General features: G+C 37.3%; 1 protein-coding gene across 6 annotated transcripts in view; it reads left to right on the forward strand.

Moving 5' to 3' along the window:
* ubap2l (ubiquitin associated protein 2-like) overlaps positions 1-17,032 on the forward strand; it is a 298,828-nt gene extending 281,796 nt beyond the window's left edge. For 3 of the 6 annotated variants that reach the window (XM_051923264.1, XM_051923265.1, XM_051923267.1), the window contains 4 exons: positions 2,509-2,658; positions 4,221-4,288; positions 4,685-4,879; positions 16,118-17,032. In XM_051923264.1, coding sequence (XP_051779224.1) covers positions 2,509-2,658; positions 4,221-4,288; positions 4,685-4,879; positions 16,118-16,213 — 509 coding nt within the window. In that variant the 3' untranslated portion in view covers positions 16,214-17,032. The remainder of the gene's footprint in view (positions 1-2,508; positions 2,659-4,220; positions 4,289-4,684; positions 4,880-16,117) is intronic. The other 3 variants (XM_051923268.1, XM_051923269.1, XM_051923266.1) reach the window with 2 other exon arrangements.
* The last annotated feature ends 5,820 nt before the right edge of the window (positions 17,033-22,852 follow it).

Below are 22,852 nucleotides of genomic sequence, written 5' to 3' on the forward strand. Positions count from 1 at the left end.
CTTAGCACTGCTTGTGGTGTTAAGATCTGGACTTTGGCTTGACCATTCCGTTATCCGACATTTGTTTCCTTGAGTGAATTTTTCTGTAACTATCTTGTTGCCAGGTGTAAGAAGGGAGTCTGAATATCCCACTCTTTTTGTCTTGTTAAAACAGAGCAGTAAACGGAACCAGAAGTATTGGGTGGTGCACGAAAAACTGCCATGGTCAGTCAGACCCTCCATTTGTGCCTGTTGCTTCCAGGATGATCTACATTTCTATGATTTCCAAAGTTGGATTAGGTACAGCATCCTCCACAATTATTGGCACCCCTGGTTAAGATGTGTTCTTAGGCTTCTAATAAAAAAAAATTTTCCCAAAAAATATAGGCTCACAACCCAAAAAAGAGAGAAATCCAGCCTTTTAATTGAAGTACATTTATTCATTGGGGAAAAAAAATCCCACATTAAGAAATACATTTTTTACATGAAATCGTGTGTGCCACAATTATTGGCACCCCTAACAATTCCTTTAAAATAAATGTAATTGAAGCATTTTTGTAGTTGGTCAGATCTGGTAAATTGGAACTTTTAATTAGTAATTAACGACTTCCTTTGTCCCTGGGCTATAAATATGACGTGACAGCCCTGTTGCTCTTAGCCACTGTTCAACATGGGAAAGACGAGAGAACATGCCGTTCAAGTAAGACAAATGTGTGTCGACCTTCATAAGTCAGGTAATGGCTACAAGAAATTAGCTTCTTGCCTGAACCTGCCTGTATCTACACTCGGAGGAATAATAAAGTAGTGTAAAACAGGAATATTGACAAACAAGGCTGTATGAGGACCCAAGTTTACCTTGCCACCACGCACAGTGAGGAGGATATTAAGAGAAGTAAAAAAAAAAATGTCCAAAGCTCACTGTTAGAGAAGTGCACAGAAGAGTGGTTTCTTGGGATCACAAAGTCTCCATGTCAAACACAAGATGCTATCTCCATTCCAACAAGCTGTTTGGGTGACATGCAAGGAAAAAGCCTTTTCTCACCTACAATCACAAACGTAAACGTCTGGAGTTTGCTAAGTGGGGCTTCAACTGGGTGTACTTTGGTCAGATGAGACTAAAATTGAGCTTTGTGGCAACAAACATTCCAAGTGGGTCTGGCGTGAATCCAAGAATGAGTATGCGGATAAGCACCTCGTGCCCACTGTAAAGTATGGTGGAGGATCTGTGATGGGGCTGTTTCTCTTCCAAAGTCCCTGGGAACCTTGTTAGGGTGCATGGCATCATGAACTCCTTGAAATACCAGGACATTTTAAATCAAAATCTGGTGGCCTCTGCCAGAAAGCTGAAGATCTGAAGATGGGTCGTCATTCGGTCTTCAGCAGGATAATGACCCTTCACATATGGCAAAATCTACACAAAAATGGCTCAGCAGACAAAAAAATCAAGCTCCTCCCATGGCCATCTCAGTCATCAGCATTCAACCCCATTGATAACCTGTGGGGTGAGCTGATGAGGAGAGTGCATAAAAGAGGATCCAGGACTCTGGGCAATCTAGAAAGATTGTGCAATGAGGAATGGTCAAAAACCCGTCTCTGTATTCTCCAACCTTGTGAAATGTTATAGGAAACTATAGTGCTGTCTTGTTGGCAAAAGGGGATTGTATGAAATGTTAACAGCAGGGGTGCCAATAATTATGGCACACATGATTTCATGTAAAAAATTTTCTTAATGTGGGATTTTTTTCCCAATGAGTAAATGTACTTCAATTAAAGGTTGGATTTTTCTCTTTTTTGGGTTGTGAGCCTATGTTTTTTTGGGGGAAAAAAAAGAATTTATTAGAAGTCTAAGAACAAATCTTAATCAGGGGTGCCAATAACTGTGGAGGGTGCTGTATATTCTGTAGGCTGATAGATGACCTTTCAGTATTTGCTGCCTTATTTCTCTAAAATTTGAATTAGATATCAAAAATGGATGAAATCTGATTAGAAAGGATTTCAATGTTGATATTACCAATTGAAATGTCTTAATGACAAAGTTAACTTTGAGTGGCGGCGGCAGGGAGGAGATTCTTACAATTTTAATTTAAGAACAATATTTTGTTGGCAGCTTTTACCATTAATACTTCATTAAAAATCCATCTGATAGACTTTAATAGCTGTTAGTGGTAGATGTTGTTTGGCTTAAGTAAAGGAAAATTTTATAAAATAAAGTTTAATAACCTGCAGTGGGCTCCATAGCAGTAAGGACACAAAGCTCAAATCCCACATCAGCTTGTAAGAGAGGTTTAACTTTGCCTGGTGTCTTTCACCACAACACCTTTCACTGGCTTTCTTTTTTGGGCAGAGGTGGCATTGGACTTTGTGTTTTGCTTGTGGCTGGCTTTTTCTGTTAGTAGTCCCCTTCTCCTCTACCTGCTTCCATTTGCCTGTCCTTCTCTACACATTGTACACCTCCCTTGCTTTTCATACTTTCCCACCCCACCCCCTCCTCTCTAATGCTCAGGGCTTTGGCTATCTGTCTGTTTCCAGGCTATGAGGACTTGAGCCAGGGTCCCAGCACGGGGGATTTCTGTAAGGGTGGATATAGCGCTGCTGTCGCTGCTGCTGCTGCTGCCGCTGCCGCTGCTTCTGCACAAAACAAGCCTGCTGCTGCCACTTCTGTCACCGGGCCAGGTGCCGGTAAGTGCCTTCTGCTCTCATCCATTCCATCTTGATGCTCCCTTTCATCTTCTTTACACTCTTTTCTGCTGTGGCAGTTTTTTTTTCCCCTGCAGATCCTTGCCTATGCATATCTTTACTTTTATGGCTTTGCATTCTTCCATTTCATCTTTTATTTTTTTATATACCTAATGGGAGCAGCCAAAAGAAGAAAATACACATATACATGTATACATACAGTATATATCATTTACAAAAGCCTTACCCAGTTTGTTGAAGAGGAAGTTAGTTTTCTGCAACTATATAAACATAAAGTTAAAATGACGTTCTGACATCATTCCAAGTCATGTCCATTTTAATAATGTCAAGCTGTAGTGATTCTTGATTAAGGCAGGAGACTGAGAGGCCATGTAATTTGTTGGATCACTAGTCTTGTGGATTATGTTTATAATCCTTGATCACCTATGTCATCAGCACTTTCAAGATGTACTGTTTTATGTGGTTGGGAATATTTATACTAAAATTGTTTTATTTACTACATTTTACAATGTGGTGGTTGGCTGCTTTTTTTTTTTTTTTTTTTTAGTATTCCTTTTTAACAGTGAAGGATAATGTAAAATGGTTTTCTTTTTTGCTTATTTCCCAAAGTTTTTCACTTGCTCTTAAAATTGTTTTTTATTTTAAATAATTTTAATTCTTATTAAGATGCAAATGAAACATAACAGACCAGCCTTGTTTTAGCACTTAGACCTGATAAACTGAACATGGTGCGTTCACTTGCAGAGGAACGTTTAAGAGTTACCATTTGTGATGGTTCACGTGAATTTTCTTCTTGGGAGAAATGTTCACTTTTGATTTGCTACTAGATCTAATCAGATTACTTTAAAACAAAAAAAAGATAAACATCAAGCAAAGTGAATTAAGCATGTTATCACATTGCTTCAAATACCAACACATACACAAAATGCCATTTCTGAATGACCCTATTGTTGTATGAGGTGAGAAGTCTGATTTGTTACAACTCGGCTTATTTTGAATAGCATGTGTTCTCTTCAAATTGTTCCACTGGGAGGTATCATTTTGAAGGGTGTTCGGGTGAAATTACCTACTTGGAATCTCAAATTTTCTTTGTCCCCTAGCCTAGTAAATGTAGCATTGGTCCAAGTATATAATTCACTATTTTGCCTCTTAATTGATAGTTACTCTTTGTGCATTTCCTTATCTGTTGAATTTTTCAAGTTCAGATCATTCAAAAGCAAAGTTGGTGTAATTTTTCAGAACATTCACTTTTTTTAAGCCTTCACCTGTAAAATAAGTACTAGTTTTAATTTGAAAGAAATGCCTGCCTAGTACGGTTTCAGTGATGCAGTATAATATATAAAGAGTGGAATCTCATTGCTGATCTTGAAAGGTCATTGTTGAAGTGAGAATTTGTATATTCTTCGGGAATCCCTTGCTTTTAAGGAAGTCCATTTAAATTTTTTTCTTATTCAGTTTAGACTACACTTAATGCAGTGCCAATAGTTAATTTGTTTTTGGTAGCTCTTTAGACCTTAATGGCTGACTACCTTGTCGTTTTCCAGGAGTTTCAGTAACATCTAGCAACACAGGAGTTCCAGACATCTCAGGCTCTGTTTACACAAAAACACAGGTAGGGATTTGAATGTTTTTAAATAAACAAAATGATTGTGTACCCATATGTACATGCTCATAATGTAGGACAAAGTGCCTTTGCACTTATATATACTATATACACTGATTTTATTATACTTGTTGGGGAATTTGATACAATGATATTGGTGATATAATTCGTTTTAAAAGGTAGCATTTTTGTTAACATTTTTAGATGTACTTGTCATTTGATGTCTTTTTATATAAATAGGAATGTATAGGTTAAGTTTTAATTTGGATTACAATGTAATGTATTCTTTCTTTCCAAACCCCATACAGCCACATTACTCTTTCTTTTTCTATTATTTCTATTTGTAGATTTTAGTACTTTACAATTTGGCAACATTTTGTAATTTTTTTTCCTTTGTTCCTGCAGTCTTTTGACAAGCAGGGTTTTCATGCAGGCACGCCAGCAGCTTCGTTTAATTTGCCATCAGCTCTTGGCAGTGGGGGACACATGAACCCTGCAACACCCGCTGGGTACCCCCCTGCCCCATTCATGCACATTCTGGCAACACATCAGCAGCCACACTCCCAGATGCTCCATGCTCACCTTCAGCCAGATGGACAGGTAAAATGTTTTTCACTTCTTTGCTTTTTTAGTGATTGGACATTGACAAAGTACTTGTAGAATTTTTCATTATTTTAATCTGACCAGATTTTTTCTCCCCAATTCCTCCCATAACATTGTTTTTTGCTCATCATATATTTGGAATGAATCTCTTTGCAGAGACCGCTAAAATGTCGGTGTTTTATTGGCATTTATGTTTTCTTTTAAAACATTTTTGTGCACAAATGTTTTGTTTAGCTTTGTATGTTTTATTTGCACATTATTTGAAGAGAGAGCACTTGTGCTTTTATTTTTTTGATGTAACATTTGTCTTTGTTCATTTTCATTGATTTCTGTGCTTTTCTATAATCTTTACTGATATTTGTAGCAACAACAAGCCAAATTTCTGCCCATTCTCTTAGGGCCTCATGTATAACGCCGTGCATAGAACTTACACTATAACATGGCATACGCACAGAAAAATCCAGATGCATAAATCTGTGCGTTCGCCAACTTCCACGTTCTTCCGCTACATAAATCCCGATCAGCATGAAAAGTAACGCACATGCCTGCTGCCCCACCCCAACTCCTCCCAGAATTACGCCTCTTTGAATATGCAAATCAATATAAATAGCCCTTAAGCTCAGCGTTCTGTGAAAAGACAATGGGAAAAGCACGGAGGAGAATAGAAGAGTTTCAGCTAATACCAAGTGGAGGCAAGGAAAAACTTACTATTCATTGGTTTAAACAGTGATATAATCAACAAAAGGAAGTTGATCGAGTGACATATAGTGTCGGAGAAACTCAAGTTCACAAAGTAGCACAGTGCCCGAAATAAAAAAGTTGTCTCACATCAAAGTCGCTGTGAAAAGGCGAGTTGTAGCCCACTGTCTGAGTGTGATATGAAAGCTTATTAGGGTACAGAGAAAAAAAATAGCCACACAGTGGGGAAAAAAGCTCGAAATGTCAACTTTAATCTCGGAATTTCCACTTTAATCACGTAGTTTATTTTGTCATTAAAGTAGAACATCATAAACTTCATCGTAAAATTGTTTAATTTAGTAGTTTCTCAAAACCCATCGTAACTAAAGTAGCACGTTAAATGCTTTGTTTTGTATTTGATCTTCTATGTGCTCTATATGTGTGTGATTCACTATGTGCTTCCGGGCTTTCTCTTCCTCCGACAGGACACAGAATCCATTACATTTGTGATATTACAGCTCTCTGAATAATTAAAATACTGAGATGTATACGTGATATCTTTTTCATGATGATAGGAATGAAAGCATGTTATTAAACATGGGAACACGGTGACGCAGTGATTGTTCATGTCTCACACAAGATGCTTGCTTGCGCCATGCGAGACCTTCAATGAAATAATTTATTGCAGCAGTACTGTCTCTTTCAAACGTACTAACCACCAATTCCTGTCCTTGCTTTTCTTTCTCCAAATACTCAATCGCCACACAATCGGCTCCGTAATAGACGTTAAGCCATCTGTAAGCTTAGAACAACGCTTCTACAAAACATTTAAGGAACATTGAAATATCTTCGTAGTACGTGTTTAATTTTTCTATCCATCTGTCCTTCCAGTGTCGTGCCAGCCCAGCAAGAATACAGCACTAGGTAGGAACAATCCGTGAACTAGCTAGCACTGCGGCACCGTGTCCTCACATGTTTAATTATTAACAATATGGATTATTTAAATGAAGTTAAAGTTTTATCTGTATAATTAACATATTTTGCTGCATTTCAGATATCGTCCTCATATGTAAATACACGCTTTATAAAGTGCCACACGGTGTGCAATATTATAACTGTTGTGCAAGTTTACAGTGAGGTAATTGTACTGACTGATTGAGTGCGTTTAAAATTCTTGGGATGAAACTGTTTCTGAACCGCGAGGAAAGGCTCTGAAGTGTTTTGCTGTGGTTGAGGCAGCGTGTGCTTGATGCTGTATACCGATAATTCTCTTTCCAATCAGCTGCTGCTGTGATTCCAAACTCGGATACAGTGATATAAATGCTCCAAGTGATGCAGTGAGAGTAATGTGGAAAAAGATGATCCGCTGTGGCAACCCTTAACGGGAGCAGCTGGAGAAGAAAAAGAAGGTGCATTGAGAGTAACAACGCTAAAGCAGTTATGATATTTGGAATACTATGGCTATTCCCTGGACCATTGTATTGTTACAGGTTAATTACAATCAGATGCATTACACTAATAAACAATATGCAGTTAGTTTCAGTGTATTTACAGTATAAAGCTGCGTCAGGAATGTGGATCTAAGAATGAAAGGGTAACCACACAGGAACAGTAGCACTGCTTTGACGCTGGTTGCCGGCAGTCTGCAGAACTGAGCGGAGAACCTGTGTGCGCCAGGGTATGAGGTACCATGGAAATGTGTGTGGCTTTACGCCAAGTTAAGGTTTTATACATCGCGATTTGAACGTGGAAATGTTCATACGCAAAGTTTCTGTGCGTACGCGCCGTTTATACATGAGCCCCTCTTAGTCTGTAAGGTTCATGTTTGCAACATGTGAAGAGTACAGTAAAATTCATATGTGGATGTTTGAACAACATGCAGCATTTCAGCATTCTCTGGGAATATGATCAATATTATTCCAGTGAACTCCTACATCTAGTTTAATTTTTTGCTACAATAAACCTTCACATTTGATGCCTTGGTTTGTGAACCAATAGAACACATCTCATAAAAAAAATTGCTATTCTCCTCCTTATTCAGCAGCATGATGGCACAGTAATTAGCATTGCAGCCTCATAGCTTCAGGATTATGGATTTGATTTAGATACTAAAGTTGTGAGTTTCCTTCTGAATTTTCTCCATTCTACTATTTTTTCCCTGAATTTGATCTGTTAATTAGTCCAGGAGATTTGCTATACGCATTCACACATGCATATGCTTGCCAAATTCATGGCTTATGTTTTGCATTGCTTAATTTTTGAGGTAAAATATTGTGTATTATTCATAAAGCATAACAACTTTTTGGGTCATTTACTCGAGACAAAGCAGAATCTAGTCAAGTTTAATTTGTCATTTTGTACTAAAAAAAATGTGAATTTGCATTTATCCAAAATTATACTTTTTGTTACTGGTGATTTGAACTCTCCAGTAATCTTGGCCTTACTTATACTGGTTCTTTTTGTAAATTTGTATTGCATTATCAGTTCATAACAAGTTATATTGTCTTCTGTTTTTTTTTTTTTTTTTTTAAATAGTAATGCGTTCGTGATCACTCATTTTAAAAGTTTAATGCATTTAAAGAAGTTAAATGCAGAGATTGTCACGGTAGAGTTACAAAGGCCACGGTAGAGCTACAAAGGCATTCTGTGAGCTTATTTAGTGAGAAGTGATCTAATTTCAATAGCCACTTTTACACATGTGACCTGGGAAGTCCCTGGGTTCACCTGTCTAGGTATTTAAAGGTATATACTAATTCTCAAACATCAATGCAACCAGTGTCAATAATGATCACACATGAAAATCTCAGATTAGTGGGCTGGGATTTATAATGTTTTTTTCTTTAATCTTTGACCATATACTCCAGATTTTTTTTTTCCTCTTTCTTAACCAACATGCATTGCTGAACAACAGTGAGTTAAGTGCTGCATGTCCTGTTTTTGAAATATAATCACTTTATCACCGTGTACTATAGTGACTGAGATATTAAATGTAATACTGTGAATGTTTTATTTCGATGATTCACCAAAGATGTAAACACAGATAATGCTACTGTATTTTACTGTCTGCTAAACTGCACTAATGTCATATTGAACAAGTTGGGCAGAGTTGGTCCATGCCCCAATACCCTCTAGAGCTGCTGTGAGGGGGAGAAAGTAGCTTAGAGGCAGACAAACATTCAGGGTTTTTTTGTTTTTTTTTTGTAAGTAGGCTTAATAGTTTCCTTCTTGGCTTGAAAAGAAAATATTTCTTATATAAAAAATACTTTTCAGATAGCTGACTTTTGAAAATATATTTAACCAAAATTAACCAGTTACTTAAACCTACTGAGTTTGCTTACAGAAGTGTCCGTAAATGTACAGTACTGTGCAAAAGTTTTAGGCAGGTGTGAAAAAATGCTGTAAACAAAGAATGCTTTCAGAAATATAAATGATTGTTTATTGTTATCAATTTACAAAATGCAAAGTGAGCGAACAAAAGAAAAATCTAAATCATATCAATATTTGGTGTTACTACCTTTTGCCTTCAAACCAGCATGATGGAAAATAAATGATTAACACTTCCATTTTTGAAAGCATTCTTTGTTTACAGCATTTTTTCACACCTGCCTAAAACTTATGCACAATACTGTACATGAGGACAACATAGTGTGTTGTTTGCAGTATGTGGCAATTTTCACCTTTTGTTCATACAACTTGGAGTTGGTGATAATACAACCGCAAGTACATGTAAGGCATTATTTCTTAACAATCCCGGATGGTAAACAAAAATATAATTTTCTGCCTCATGTGCTATTGTACTGTATCTTAAACACCAGTTTGAAGAACTCACTAATCAAAATCAGAGTTGACTGTTTTGTAGTATCAACCACACTTCTAAAATTGGGTATCATCAGAGACCTACACCAAAAATTTTTTTTTTTTTTGTTTCTATGTTGGTTCCACAATGTCAAGCAGGGGCTGAACTTTATGCATGGCGTTATAGCCTGGCTCACCCCATGGGATTTGCTTCTGTTTATTACAGAAGTGAATAAAACTTTGCAGCATCACGTACCTATCATCACACTGCATAACCTGGACAAAGCACATTTGGACCAATACTCCCTGAAGCTATATCACCAGTTCTGTCCCATCTCTATTTGTAATGCCACAGCGCGCTTCATCTCGTCTTTTGTTGTGGGTTTCCACTTTGAAAAACGAGAATGCGATGCAAGCGCAGCCCGCGATTCAAAAAATTTCTCTGCCTACCTGTTTGTCTCATCTGACAGTAGCTGAAAAGCAGCATCAGGAGAGAGCAGCCTGAAGTAGTTCAGCAGCTGGTGATCTGTCGTGTCTAACAGCAAGCCATACCGTCTTGTGAAGTTCGGTAGCCAGTTCGGCTCCCACGGATCAATGTCTGTGTATTCCTCCCACGCGAACCTTGCCGTAGATGCATCGGCTGCGCGAATGCACTCAGCTGGCAGCGGATCACCTGGCACGGCATCGGCTGGTGTCTGATCAGCTGATGCCGGCTTCTCACTCTTGTTCGATCTCCTGATCACTGTCAATAAAATCCGATTCTGAAAAATCTGAAAAATCAGAGTCCGACTCCGCGATAATGCGCAAAACATTGTCTGCCGAGTGTTTTCTTTTCTGCTCTCGCTTCGCTCCCTTGTGACATGTCGATGCCATCTTGCCATTGTTTACATTTCGCAACTCACGCACACGCAAGGATTAGTTTCCGAGTCAACGAGTCTAGCATTCCTCCAAGCACAGAGGGAATGCCTGCGACGTGACAGTGAGTTTTGTCGCCATTAACAGCTGATTGTCGCCCTCTATCCCTGGATGTCGACTTTTGTCGACATTCGCCCTCAACCCCTCCTGTCGACAAAAGTCGACATCCGCCCTAAAAGAGTTAAAGTGAAATGGTTAAATTCTTCCAATCTTTCTTATAGTTCGTACCCCAAAGTTCTGGAATAATGTTTTTAGGATTTCACTAGACTTTCTTTGGAGCCATTATGCTACTTTGTAGTATGAACAGGAAAAAAAACCTGCACACACTTTATTATTTACAAATCGTATGTGTAACCTAGCATTTTATGACATTAATAGGTAGCTTCAATACAATGTCTGGCGAAGACAGTAAGAAGTCATTGTGACCAACTGATGAGACTTTTCCAACAAGAGATGCTTTCAGATCCTCATTAGACCTACACAATCTTGGAAAAAACTGACAGTGCAGTAGTTTTTCTGTGATATATATTGTATGAAAATAATACATAATACATTTCACCAGATCACTTGAATTGGTCTATTTGCAAGGAATTCATCATTCTAGAGTGATTGGAATGATTTTGTAGGTGAGTGCATTTGCATAGAAAATAAAGTGAAAATTGTCTTGACTCTGAAGACTTGAGTGAGAGCCCTCCTTTCTTGAACTTTAATGCTAAACAATTGGTTTTAACACACCAGACTCAAAAGTGGGTTCGCACTGTAGCTACTCTTCTGTAGTGGTTTTGAAATTGACAGGATTTCTATTTGTACAGTTTAAAAAAAATGTTTGGCATGACAAATTTGATTAAATACCTTTGACCACAGAATACAGGAGTGCTTACTTTGACCTTTGTGAGCGGGCGCATCATTTTACAGAGCACGCTGAAATTTGCTGTATTCATGTGTTCTCTCATACAGGTGGTAATTAAGAGTTGCTGAGTTGAACGCCCTGCCAACTTGAAAATAAGTTGAACAATTCAGACAAAAAACAAATCTACCTAAATAATCAAGAGTTGGTACATAATGCTGGCCTTTCATCTTAAAGTATTTGAATTGAAACATATACCCTGGTCAGCTGAAATGTCATTTTTTGGGTGAATTGTATTTGGAGCAAAGTGATAAAATATTTTAAAACTTTTATTTTGCTCTTCAACAAAAAATGGCATTTATTTTTAATTGCACATATAGTAACAAATCAACAACAACCTTGTGTTTCTCCTAATGTTCCGAACAGGAACCCACATTAAACTTTGCTAAACAAAACCTGACCAATTTTCCTCACCTTCCACCTATTTTTATTCCAGAAGAAATAACTGATCAGTCTTGAACACTCGGCATCTCTATAATATATAAAAATATTAAGTCCCTTCCTTTCAAAGATCCAAAGGTATCTTGGGGAATAGACCTTTCACTTACTATTTCAGAAAAGCAGTGGAAGGCACCCATGCATAGAATACACTATAGCTCCATATGCAGAAGCATTTGATCATTCATATTTAAAATCTTTTATCAAACATATTTATCTTGTTTAAAATGTCATAAATGTATCCAGGGCAAGATTCAACCAGTGAAAATTGCAATCTAGCTCCAGCCTCACTGAGCCACATGTTTTGGGCAGCACCAAATTAACATCACTTTGGACAAAAATCTCAATGCCTCTCAGACAGAGACAGCCTTGGTGTCACAATCACTCCTAACCCATAACAGCTGTGTTTAGTGTAATCCCAGATTTACCTCACTACTGGCACTTACCTTGCTGAACTGGAAGATTCCCACCCCACTCCTTAAGTCGGTGGGTAACTGGTGTTCTATAGTGTTTGATATTGGATAAAATCAAATCCTCGTTTAGAGAATCTGTTGGATATACTTTTTAAAATATGGCAGGATTTAATCAATAATATTTTAGAGTAAGCTTCTATAAAAGGGAAAAGGATACTTTTAAAGATTTGCTCTGGTTGTTGGCTCTCCTGTCTTGGTTGGGGGTTGAATTTTGGTTAGTTTGACTTGATTGTGTGGAATGTTATTTGCTTCAAATGAAGTCATATATATGTGTATATGTATATATGTATATGTGTATATGTATGTGTGTATGTATGTATATGTATGTATATGTAATTCACATGAACATACTGAAGTTGTAAGGTGAAACTCAGAGCTCTGAATAGTCCAAGAGCATGTGAACGCAGTATTACATTCAGTGTTGTGAAGACACTAGGGAACCAAATCTGACTCGGCCCTTAGTAATAGCTCTGTTTAAAAAGAATCAGATATATATGACTGAGATAGAAGATCAGCATTAGTAATAAAATATTGGAGTTCATCATTTTAGGTAACCCTAGCATTTTCTTGCAAAGAATGCCCCACTTACCAACCTGTATTTGGGGTTTGGGTTACAAGACCTGTCCTTTTGATGAGCTTTCTGTATATCACCACATTTCCGGATCTTCAGTTGCTGGACACATTTGCATACAGCCACATGCTTAGTCACACCAGGTCAGTTTGAAGTGGTCTGTCATCTTAACCTACAGTAAACTAAAAAGTAAAAGTAATGTTCAGGATGTGCAAAGAAATAAGTCACTAATTTAGGAAAATCCATAGAGAGTGCCTAGAATGTGATTTAATTCTGTCTGTCAGGAGAAATGAGATGCCTTGCATTTGGAGGGGAAAAAGTGACTCAAAAAAAAAAAAGTGAATATGCACTATAGCAGAATTTGTCAGAGGGTTGTGTGCCATGTTGCAGCTATGGCTGTGCCTCAAAAGGCATAAGCAGTAAGGTGAATGAGTTAATGAGAGAACTATAAATGATGATAAATTAATTATTCCGTCAGTTCTCAGGATTACTAAAGAACATGCGTTACCAGATGGCTTCTTACTGGTTGACATATTGTGTTAAATAATCAGATTAAATGTATAAAGTTTGTGCCCGTATGCTCCCAGTTAATGTTTGGGTAGTTAATGTCTTCATCTCACTCTAAATTGCCTTTTTTGATATTGTTATAAAGTGCTACTTTTTTTAAAAAATATTTTTCTTTTATTAATTTTCATTATAATCATTCCATACAAACAGATCAATTTATAACCCAACAAATTTGAAGACTAATCAAACCCCACCCCTGAGAAGGAGAGCTTAGCTAAAGGAAAATTGCTTAAGGCTTTTTAATAAGGCAACATTAAACAAAAGAAAGGGAGAAGTAAATATCTATGTAAATAAGAGATGGAGAAGGGAGTTAAATGCGATAATAGTTATTTCTCTTATTCTAAAATAATATTGATTAAATCCTGCCATGTTTTGAAAAAATTTTGTACAGATCCTCTAACTGAAAATTTGATTTTTTCCAATTTCAAATAATATAAAACATCGGTTTCCCACTGACTTATCAGAGGAGAGTTAGGATTCTTCCAATTTAACAAAATAAGTCTGCGTGCCAAAAGTGTAGTGAATGCAATCACAGTTTGCTTGTCCTTCTCCAATTCAAGTCCATCTGGAAGAACACCGAACACAGCTGTTAATGGGTTAGGAGGGATTGTGATACCAAGGCTGTCTGAGAGGCACTTAAAAATTTTTGTCCAAAATGATGTTAGTTTAGTGCAGGCCCAAAACATGTGACCCAGTGAGGCAGGAGCTTGGTTGCAGCGCTCGCAGGTTGGATCCTGGCCTGGAAACATTTTGGACAGTTTTAAGCGAGACAGATGAGCTCGATATATAATTTTTAGTTGAATAATTCTATGCTTTGCGCATATAGAACTCGAGTGAATTCTCTGCTTTGCTACCTTCCACTCCTTTTCTGATATATTAAGAGACCTTCTTCCCAATGTCCTCTTGGATCTTTGAAAGGTAGGGAAAGTGGTACTTTTTATATTTTTATCCTTATGGGTTCTTGAAGTCACTTGTAATGGTAAGCCAATCTTTTCTACTTTTTGCTGAATTGAAATGTCCAGACTAAGACGTTGCTCATTTCCAATTGAGCAGACTTAATTTTTGAATGGTCTTAATGTAAATGTCAACCCTGCATCTTTTTTAAATTTAATTTTATTTTCGAGAAGCAGAAAAATTCCAATGGCATACTACTTGATCAAACAAATTATTTTATAACCAATATAGCAATTTACTTACAAAAACAATCCAGAAAGGAAAAAAGAAAAATAGAAATATAAAGGAAAAAACACAACCAGATTCAGCCCTCTCACACAAGAAAATGACTCGAAAACCACATCTGTATTTTTAAAAAAAATTGTAGCACTACAGTGTCAGTCACAGTCAAATTTTTGTCTCTTTAAGTTGTACACCACCCCTGATTCAGCCAGGATTTTGTTCTTGCTTTTCAGGTTTAAATGCAGCTACAGCATTAATTTATTTTTAATGTATATAGTATCAAGACATCAAAACTACATTGCATGCGCTTTTAATAAATTTTGCCAAAAACATATTTAGTCTTTAATGTCTGTGAAAATGTAATTTGTACTCCCAAGGTGGTGCTTTTTAAGTAACTGACAGTACAGGTCTTATCTGTACCTAAAAGGTATCATCAATCTGTACTCTGCTTCCCTAAACCAAGATCTAAGCGACAGAGCAACTGTTTATCAATTATGAAACCTGGAAATTCTTGTCCAAATGTATCCAAAAACCAGAGTCTTTCAAAAGGACCTAAATTTGAAAGATGGTGTTTGTAAAGCACAGCAATGGTTCACATGGCCATTACAAATTTTCAAATGTGTATACAAGTAGCACAAATTTAAAACCTAGTGCCAATCAGAATTATTCCAAAACCAGTACTGGGTTACATGTGGGTGTAGTTGAGTTCAGAGATTTCTGCACAGTTCTAACAACTATGCCTTATCGTGATCTTTGGCACATTCAGTCAAACATTGTGTGTAGCTGCTCCTCTAGTGGGGTAGTTTGTCCTGGTATTCACTGCTTAGTTCATTTACCACAATTTTTCTGGTGTATATGTGTATATATAATACTGTTTGTGAAAGTGTCATGGGGCTCATGCTGTCTGCTTTCTTGGTCACCCTGCTGTCGACAGCTTGATCTTGCATAGCTCCTTACATGCAGCTCCATCTGCCTTGATCACAGTCTCTACCTTGAACCTCATTTGCCTTCTGAGGCAACACCATCTGTCTCGCTTTCTCTACACTTTGAGATGATCTATACCAGAATTATTAAGATGACTTGAAAGTGACCCTGCACCCAGACTGATGAAGTTCAGCTGCAGAGTAGCATCTCTGATGTGCTTTTGAGTAGGAGCTCTCTACCCATGACCATTTGTCTAAGTTCTGCATCAGCTGCTTTCATGACTGCTTGCAAGCCCCATTGATTCTGCTGTATTTTCCCTCCAGCTTTTATGTTTGCATTTTAGTTTCTGAAGGTGCTTGTTTTTTTTTTGTGACGTACTGGGCAAATGATATTTATTACTTTAAGAAAAATGAGTATTACAACAGTGCCTGTGAAATATAACAAGGTGTTCTACATATAATAATTTTGAGCTACACTTAAGTATGACTATTCTGTAAGGGAGATGGACAATTACAGCACTCTAGCAGATTCACACTTGAAGTTGTGTCTCAGAGGATTTATTAACTAAGGCATTTCTGTGTGTGTGTGTGAGGTATGCAATGGGTTTCTAAATATGTATTTTCTCAAAGTATTTTAAAAGTGTTAACTTATTTAATTTTGTTTATGGTTAACCAGTTTATACGGTTTCTTTCAAAACACGAGTCTTTAAAACTCAAACTTGCTCATTGTTGTTGATTGTTTTCTTCTTTGATCTCTTACACTAATACACCGATATTTCTCTTATCTTCCAGAGCAGCACTGGCCAGCGTAGCCAGGGGAACTCTATCCAGCAAAAGGCCCAGGTGAACAAGTCAGCCTACAATAGCTACAACTGGGGCGCCAACTGAAAGAAGAAAATGATATAGCTTGGCTGAAAATTTCCATCAAAACATACCTCCCAGGTTTAAAGGCCAATTGGCTAAATGGGAGAAGGAGAGAAATGAAATCAACTTAAATTAAATTAAAGAGAAAAAAATCTGTGCAAGTTTCAAAACTAGCAAGAAAGTTAAGCTCTGCGTTTGTGTCTGTAGTTTTTGCCCACCTTATCTGTTGTATGTAATATAGACTTTGTATTTTTCTCTTTCTTCCCCGTCCTTTTTTTCCTCCCCTCCCCCTCTCCATTCGGATTATGCTCGAATTTCTTTTTCTAGCTTCCTATCCTAGGGATATAGGAGCTCAGGAAAATGAAGAAAAATACAAAAGTATAATAAAGTCTAATTTGTTTTCTTTTGTTCATTTTTGAAGACCTTTTATTAGAAATCTTAAAGAGTTAATTGATATGGACAGCATTGTATTATGACTTTGTCAAAGTGTTTTTTTTGTACTGTGCTCTGAATTTAAATGGATAAGCCTGTCTTGTATATATATATAAAAACACAAAGTACTGTAGTCTTTTTGTTTTTTTGTTTCTCACCCACAAAATGTAGCTCTTTTGTAACCAGAGGAGGGGTTGGGGGTGTGGGGGGGTTGGGGCAGGAAATTTTCATTCAATGAAAAATCCTTTTTTTTTTTTTTTTTTTTTTTTTTCTCTTCCCTGTTGAAATACGTAACGCTGTAAGTATATTCAGCTTTTTTTCTATGCAGTCTGAATTCTGTATTTTGCGTTAATAGACACTTCAGTCTGGAAAAATATGGTTATTTACAAACAAATAAAAGTCACAAAGTGATGTGCGTATTTTTAATAGAGGCTTCGCAACCTGAAAGTTTTCCCTCTTTTGTTTTACTGTAATGACTTTGGGTCAGTGTGGACAATTTGTCCTTTGTTTTTATCAGGTTCTTTTATATATTTTATTCCAGACTTGACTGAAGAAAACCACACAAAGTCTTATTAAAACTTCCCTTCTCACCTCCTACGTTTTGACCTTTTTTATGTGTGAGGTCAAAGTTACACTGTTCATAAGGGTTTATTTTTCCACCAATGGTGGACTTATTTAGTTTATCTTGGTTCACCGATGTCAGGTAGAAACTTAACATATTACTACTGTAATTCTTGATATGTGAAAATATGCTTTATATAAATTTGCTTACATCCCAAAGAGATGCACTGTTTATTGTAATGTTATTTAAGTTACTGTTTAGAGTCTAAAAAGTATGTTTGTTCTTTTTTTGTTTTTTAAATCTCCAGTGCGTTTCCTGTTATATACTTTTCTTAATTTTCTCCCGAGATTTTTATTTTGTGTCCATATACTTGATTTCCTTTGTTCTATAAAAAGTGTATAAGGAAATTGAATTGAAACCCCAAGATTAAATCCCAGTTTTACTATAAAAATACATAGAATTTTTATATCAATGTCACCATTTTCACAGTGAATGCAAATGCCATTTGGGTTGTAGATGTTTAAGTTCAGATTAATTACACATTTTGAAAAGTTTATAGCTCCCTCTTATTTGTTCAGTTGATAAAGGCAAGCTGAACACCTTCATGGTAAAATTAACACTATTATGGGGACACTGTTCTTGGAACAGTTAAAACTACATGGAATATACATGAGATTTTTTTATTTTTATTTTTTTTTACTATATTCAGGCAAGTTCACTCTGTTGAACCAAGCATGGGCTTTGTGAAGTGTAATGGTGGGCTTATGTTTTAAGAAGGTTTCACAGGAATAGTTGATCATTACATACCTTGGTGTGCACACTAGGCATTTGGCTGTGAAATTGTTTTAAACAGGTGTGGAGATGTGCAAAAATGGTTTTAAAAAGTGTAGGCAGTCTGAAGTGCATAAGCAAAAAAGGTGCATGTTCAGGTACGATTTGAACATTAACTCTTGAGGACATCTTGATCCAGGACACAGCTTGGAAGGTCAGGATTGAAAAAAATGTGTTGGGCTGCTCCCAAGAAAATATGAACTTGGAATAGTAGTAATGCCAGTCTCAACAAGATCTAATTTTTTTTATTGGATACTTGTGCATTGTAACAGCAAGAGATTTACCAAATAGCCTGCCTGTGAGCATCATGCCAGTCAGGCGAGGTCTTGCAGTGCCACAGCTTGTTAAGCTACCAATCCGTACACATTTAAGCCCTGCTTATCTAGGAAGACCTGCCTGTTCTTTGGCTGTGCTCCACACATTTTATCAATATTCATGTGACAAATGTATATAAATTATACACACAACAGCGCCATTACCCAGCTATGTCCAGGAAATTTCACAATTCAGCGGGTGCAGGTTATGGTAGCTGTCGGTTAATTGAATGTGTCAGAAGTACTATAACACAAAGTGTTTTTCTGTATACATTATTGTAAGTTTTTCTACCAAGGGCCAATATTTATTAATTGGCAGGTAGTGTGGTGTAGGCCTTCTGGACTTTGGCCTGGTACTTGCAACCATGATAATGTAGGTCCAGATCCTGCTAAAGACACTGTGACCGCCAGCAAGTCACTTCACCTGCCTGTACCACAAATTTTCCAAGTCACCTTGAATAAAGGCATCAAGCAAATATTATTACTAGGTCTCTGCAGCTACTTACTCTTGAATATGTGTACACAATGTTGTTTGATCAATTCCTGTTTTTTTCTTTCCCTGCATTTCCTAGTGGTTTGGCTTTTGTTGGTGGTCTTTGCAAAATATACAGGAAAGTGTTTTTTTATTATTATTATTATTGAAACAGGTAATCAGTATGAATAATGTAAATTTGAGTATATATTAAAATCCTTATTAGGTGTTTTCATTTGTTTGTTGTCCCCTTTAAATCCTGCAGATGTGAATGTTCATGCAAACTGGTGCTTGAAGTGGATATCCACATGCTGGTACTGTGTTACACTTGATGTATGTGGGTGAGGCACATGGGGCAGTAGCTTCCAGTATTAACAATAGAATTTCTGTGGCTTCCCTGTTAAAAAATTAAAGTGCCACTATCTTAAGACTATCATGACACTAGGGTATTGTGCAATTTAAATGCCACAATCAAAGAGTTTTGTAGCACTGCAGTCAAAGAGCTGGGGTGGAGTGGATGGTGGTCCTTGTAGTTTTAAGCGCCATGACTGGGCTGGAGGTTAATGGAGAGGAGCAGATAACCGAGATGAAAGCCAGTATGCATCCAAGAGTGCTGGTAATCAAGAGAAATACAGCACTTGCTTACCATTGAGCTTGTCATCTTTTTCCATTTCATAATGGGATTACTGTACATCTTTTACTGTGCGGATCACCACCCCATCATTGTCCACCCTATAGGTTAATGGTGCTATTTGTGTGTCCTGTCAATCACTTCTGCTGCATCCTAAGTTTGCATTTGGCATGCTGTCAGCATAATATTGATAGACAATTTATCAACTTTTTTAAAAGTACCAATTCTCTTTTCTATATAAAATCCACCAAAGCATTTGTGAGACTTAGGGGTATTTAGTTTTTCTACCCCCCAAATATTGGTATTGAAATGTCCTTTCTTTGCAGATGCCAACTGCCCTAGATGTATCACCCAGCCAAATTTTTGCTTTTCAACTAAGCAGGCAGTGGAATATTTGAGTGTTTGTGTACATACTGTATATGTGTATACAGTGGTGTGCAAAAGTTTTCAGTCTCTGAAAGTATCAGAATTTTCTGCATGAGATAACATTGGATAAATGTGTACAATTCAATATTTTTAATGTGGACTCTTGCTGCAACAATTCATTTCCAAAGTCAAACCGTTTTCTGTAGATATTTAACTAAAGCAAAACTCTGAAGTTGGTGTTTGTATTAAGTATTCAAGCCACACATTAATACTTTATTGAGAAACATTTTGCTGCAACATTATCCTGCATTCCTTTGGGTATCTTAAGTGTGTACCAGATCTGCACGTGGTTCACGAGTGATTCTTCAACATTCCTCTCGGATGGTGTGATGGAGAGTCTGGACAGCAGTTTTCAAATTGTGCCCCAGATTCTCAACAGGGTTAAGATCAGAGCTTTGACTTGGCCATTCCAAAACATTCACCTTTCTGTTTTTGAGCCATTCCAGTGGCACATTGGCTGGCCTAATACTTAGGGACTCTTCTCTGGAGCTGTAGGCTCATAGCAAACTGGAACAAGTTGCCATGCAATGTTACGCAGTATTTTTCTGTTGTCCTGGCCCTAGCACATGAAAAGCATCCCTGTAGCATGATGCTGCCATCACATTTCACCATAGGTATGATGTTTCTTGAGGCATGGGCAGTGTTAGGTTTACATCACACGTACCTCTTTGAAATCTGTCCAGAAAGTTACATTTTGGTCTCATCTCACTGAAAAACCTTCTCCCACATCTTAACCCAGTCTTCCTCCTCCTTTGTAGCAAATGCCACACCTGCTTTTATATGGAACTTCTTAAGGAATTACTGCTTTCTTGCTATCGTCCTGTGGAGACCTGTTTTATGGAGAGCTCTTGAAAATGTGAACCAATGGATCTTCACTGCAGTTTCAGCCAAAGAGCACCATAGACACCTGAGAGTGACAGTTGGATTTTTGGTAGCCACTCTTACCAGTCAATATCTTGCTCTTAAGTTTAGTTTTGAGGGACAGCCTGTGTTAGTGATAGGAGTTTGGGTGCTATGATGAACCTTCCACTTTCTGATGATGGATACCTAACAGGACATTCAGACCCCTAGATGTTTTTTGTATTTGAATGACTTTGTTTCTCATATCAGCAGATGCTCCTTTGTCTTCATTTTTGCAGTGATTGTCTAACAAAGGTTATGGCCTTACAAAGGGGGCTTTTTATATCGAGAAAGGACTTGCAAGTAGTACTCAGGTTTAATTATGGGCAAGTTACTGTCACATTTGTGCTGTTTGTGAGTAGTTTGTCATTTCTGTAAACCTGGAGCTTAGCTTCCAATGTACAGAGGTTTAAATACTTGTGCATGCACTAACTTTTGAGTTTTTCTTCTTCACTTAACTATTTACAGAAAATGTTTTATTTTGACTTTGGAAATGTATTGTTACAGCTTGAGTTCACATTAAAAATACTAAATAAATAAATGTGTGTACAAATCTTTTGTCATGCAGAAAATTCTGATAACTTTCAAGGGGATTGAATACTTTTGCCCACCACTGTGTGTATGTACAGGGGTGTGTGTGCATGCATATATAATTAAAATAAATTAATCAATCTTGAGATGAGATGTCATCCTTGGAAGAGAGACTGAGAGACAGTGATGGACAAGTCACGTCATACTTGCAACCTTTGGAAGCAAATCCTGTGATCCACATGCAGAGCAGGTTAGAGATAAAGGAAGTAGGAAAATTCAGAAGTCTCAAATAAGAGTAAAGATTACATTAGTGAGAAAAAAAACAAACGGAAAATATTACTCGGTGAAATAACAGGACAGTGAAAAGAGATCGCATAGTGTTTGAGGATGTCTGGAGGACAAGAGAGACAAGGCAGTGAGACAAAAGGACAGCTGCTTTACAGGCTTTTAAACATTCGAAGTGCCGCACAAAAAGCAGATCACGCAGCAGCAGCAAGCCAGGAGCTGATTGAGCAAAGAGGAGGTAAAAAAGTATATTTCCCCATTATATCACCGTTTAAGAAGGGTTTCGGAAGAGTGGCCGCGTCTCCTTGGGGGCATTCATCCCCCCTCTTCACAATGGCACGTTGTGCTGGCAAGGTAGGTGTGGGGTGGGGGAGAGGTTGGCGAGTGAAGCCACCTAGTGTGTGTGTGTGTGTGTATGATATATATATATATATATATCATACACACACTAGGGGGCTTCGCTTGCCAATCCCCCTGGACTGCGGTATGCACCAGCCACTTCGCGTCTCTAGTTTTCACTTTCACCAAACAATAAATCTTTTAATTTTCATGGATAAGTCTCTTCATTGGGAAGAAACACTACTTTTCCCTGATGGCAACACGAATTAGGTGATCTACAAGTCTCTGACTTAAAGCTTAAATCCGAACAATATATTCGATCTCTTTTCGCTGTTCCGTTATTTCAGCAAGTAATAATTTCCATTTTGCTTGCGCTAATGTGATCTTTACTATCTTTTTTTTTTTTTTTTTTTGAGACTTTCAAATTTTAGTACTTTCATTATCACTAACCTGCTCTGCGTGTGTATCGTGCCAATGTTTTTGAAATCTTCACGATGTTCTACTTTGTCATCTACTCTTTGTCTTTTATTTCTGGCTCCAGGCATGGTTAAATCTCTTGGTCTCGTCTCGCGGGACGTGAAAGTATCACTCTGAAAAAGTCTTGCCTCGTCCCAGGATTTTTTTTATTATAATAGTGATATATATATATATAATGTGTATATTTTATGTGTGTATGTGTTTGGTAGTTCTCAAATATTACATGAAGATGAACTGTTTACTGATGAAACACTTCTGTTTTTGCAGTGCTGCTTTATTAAAGGTACTTGAGGGGTGACAAGTTGTTTGCTTAAGCGTTTGCCCACAAGTGCATCCATTGTGTTTTGTGACATTGGCAGATGCCCTCTGTTGGCTGTGGTTTTCACTTAAGTTAAACCGAAGGTGGGCACTAAAGCTGTAATTGCTGTGTTTTGCTTTTCTGAAAGCTAAATGTGCAGTGACT

This window comes from Erpetoichthys calabaricus, chromosome 2 (genome assembly GCF_900747795.2).
Source record: "Erpetoichthys calabaricus chromosome 2, fErpCal1.3, whole genome shotgun sequence".
In the NCBI taxonomy this organism is placed as follows: Eukaryota; Metazoa; Chordata; class Cladistia; order Polypteriformes; family Polypteridae; genus Erpetoichthys; species Erpetoichthys calabaricus.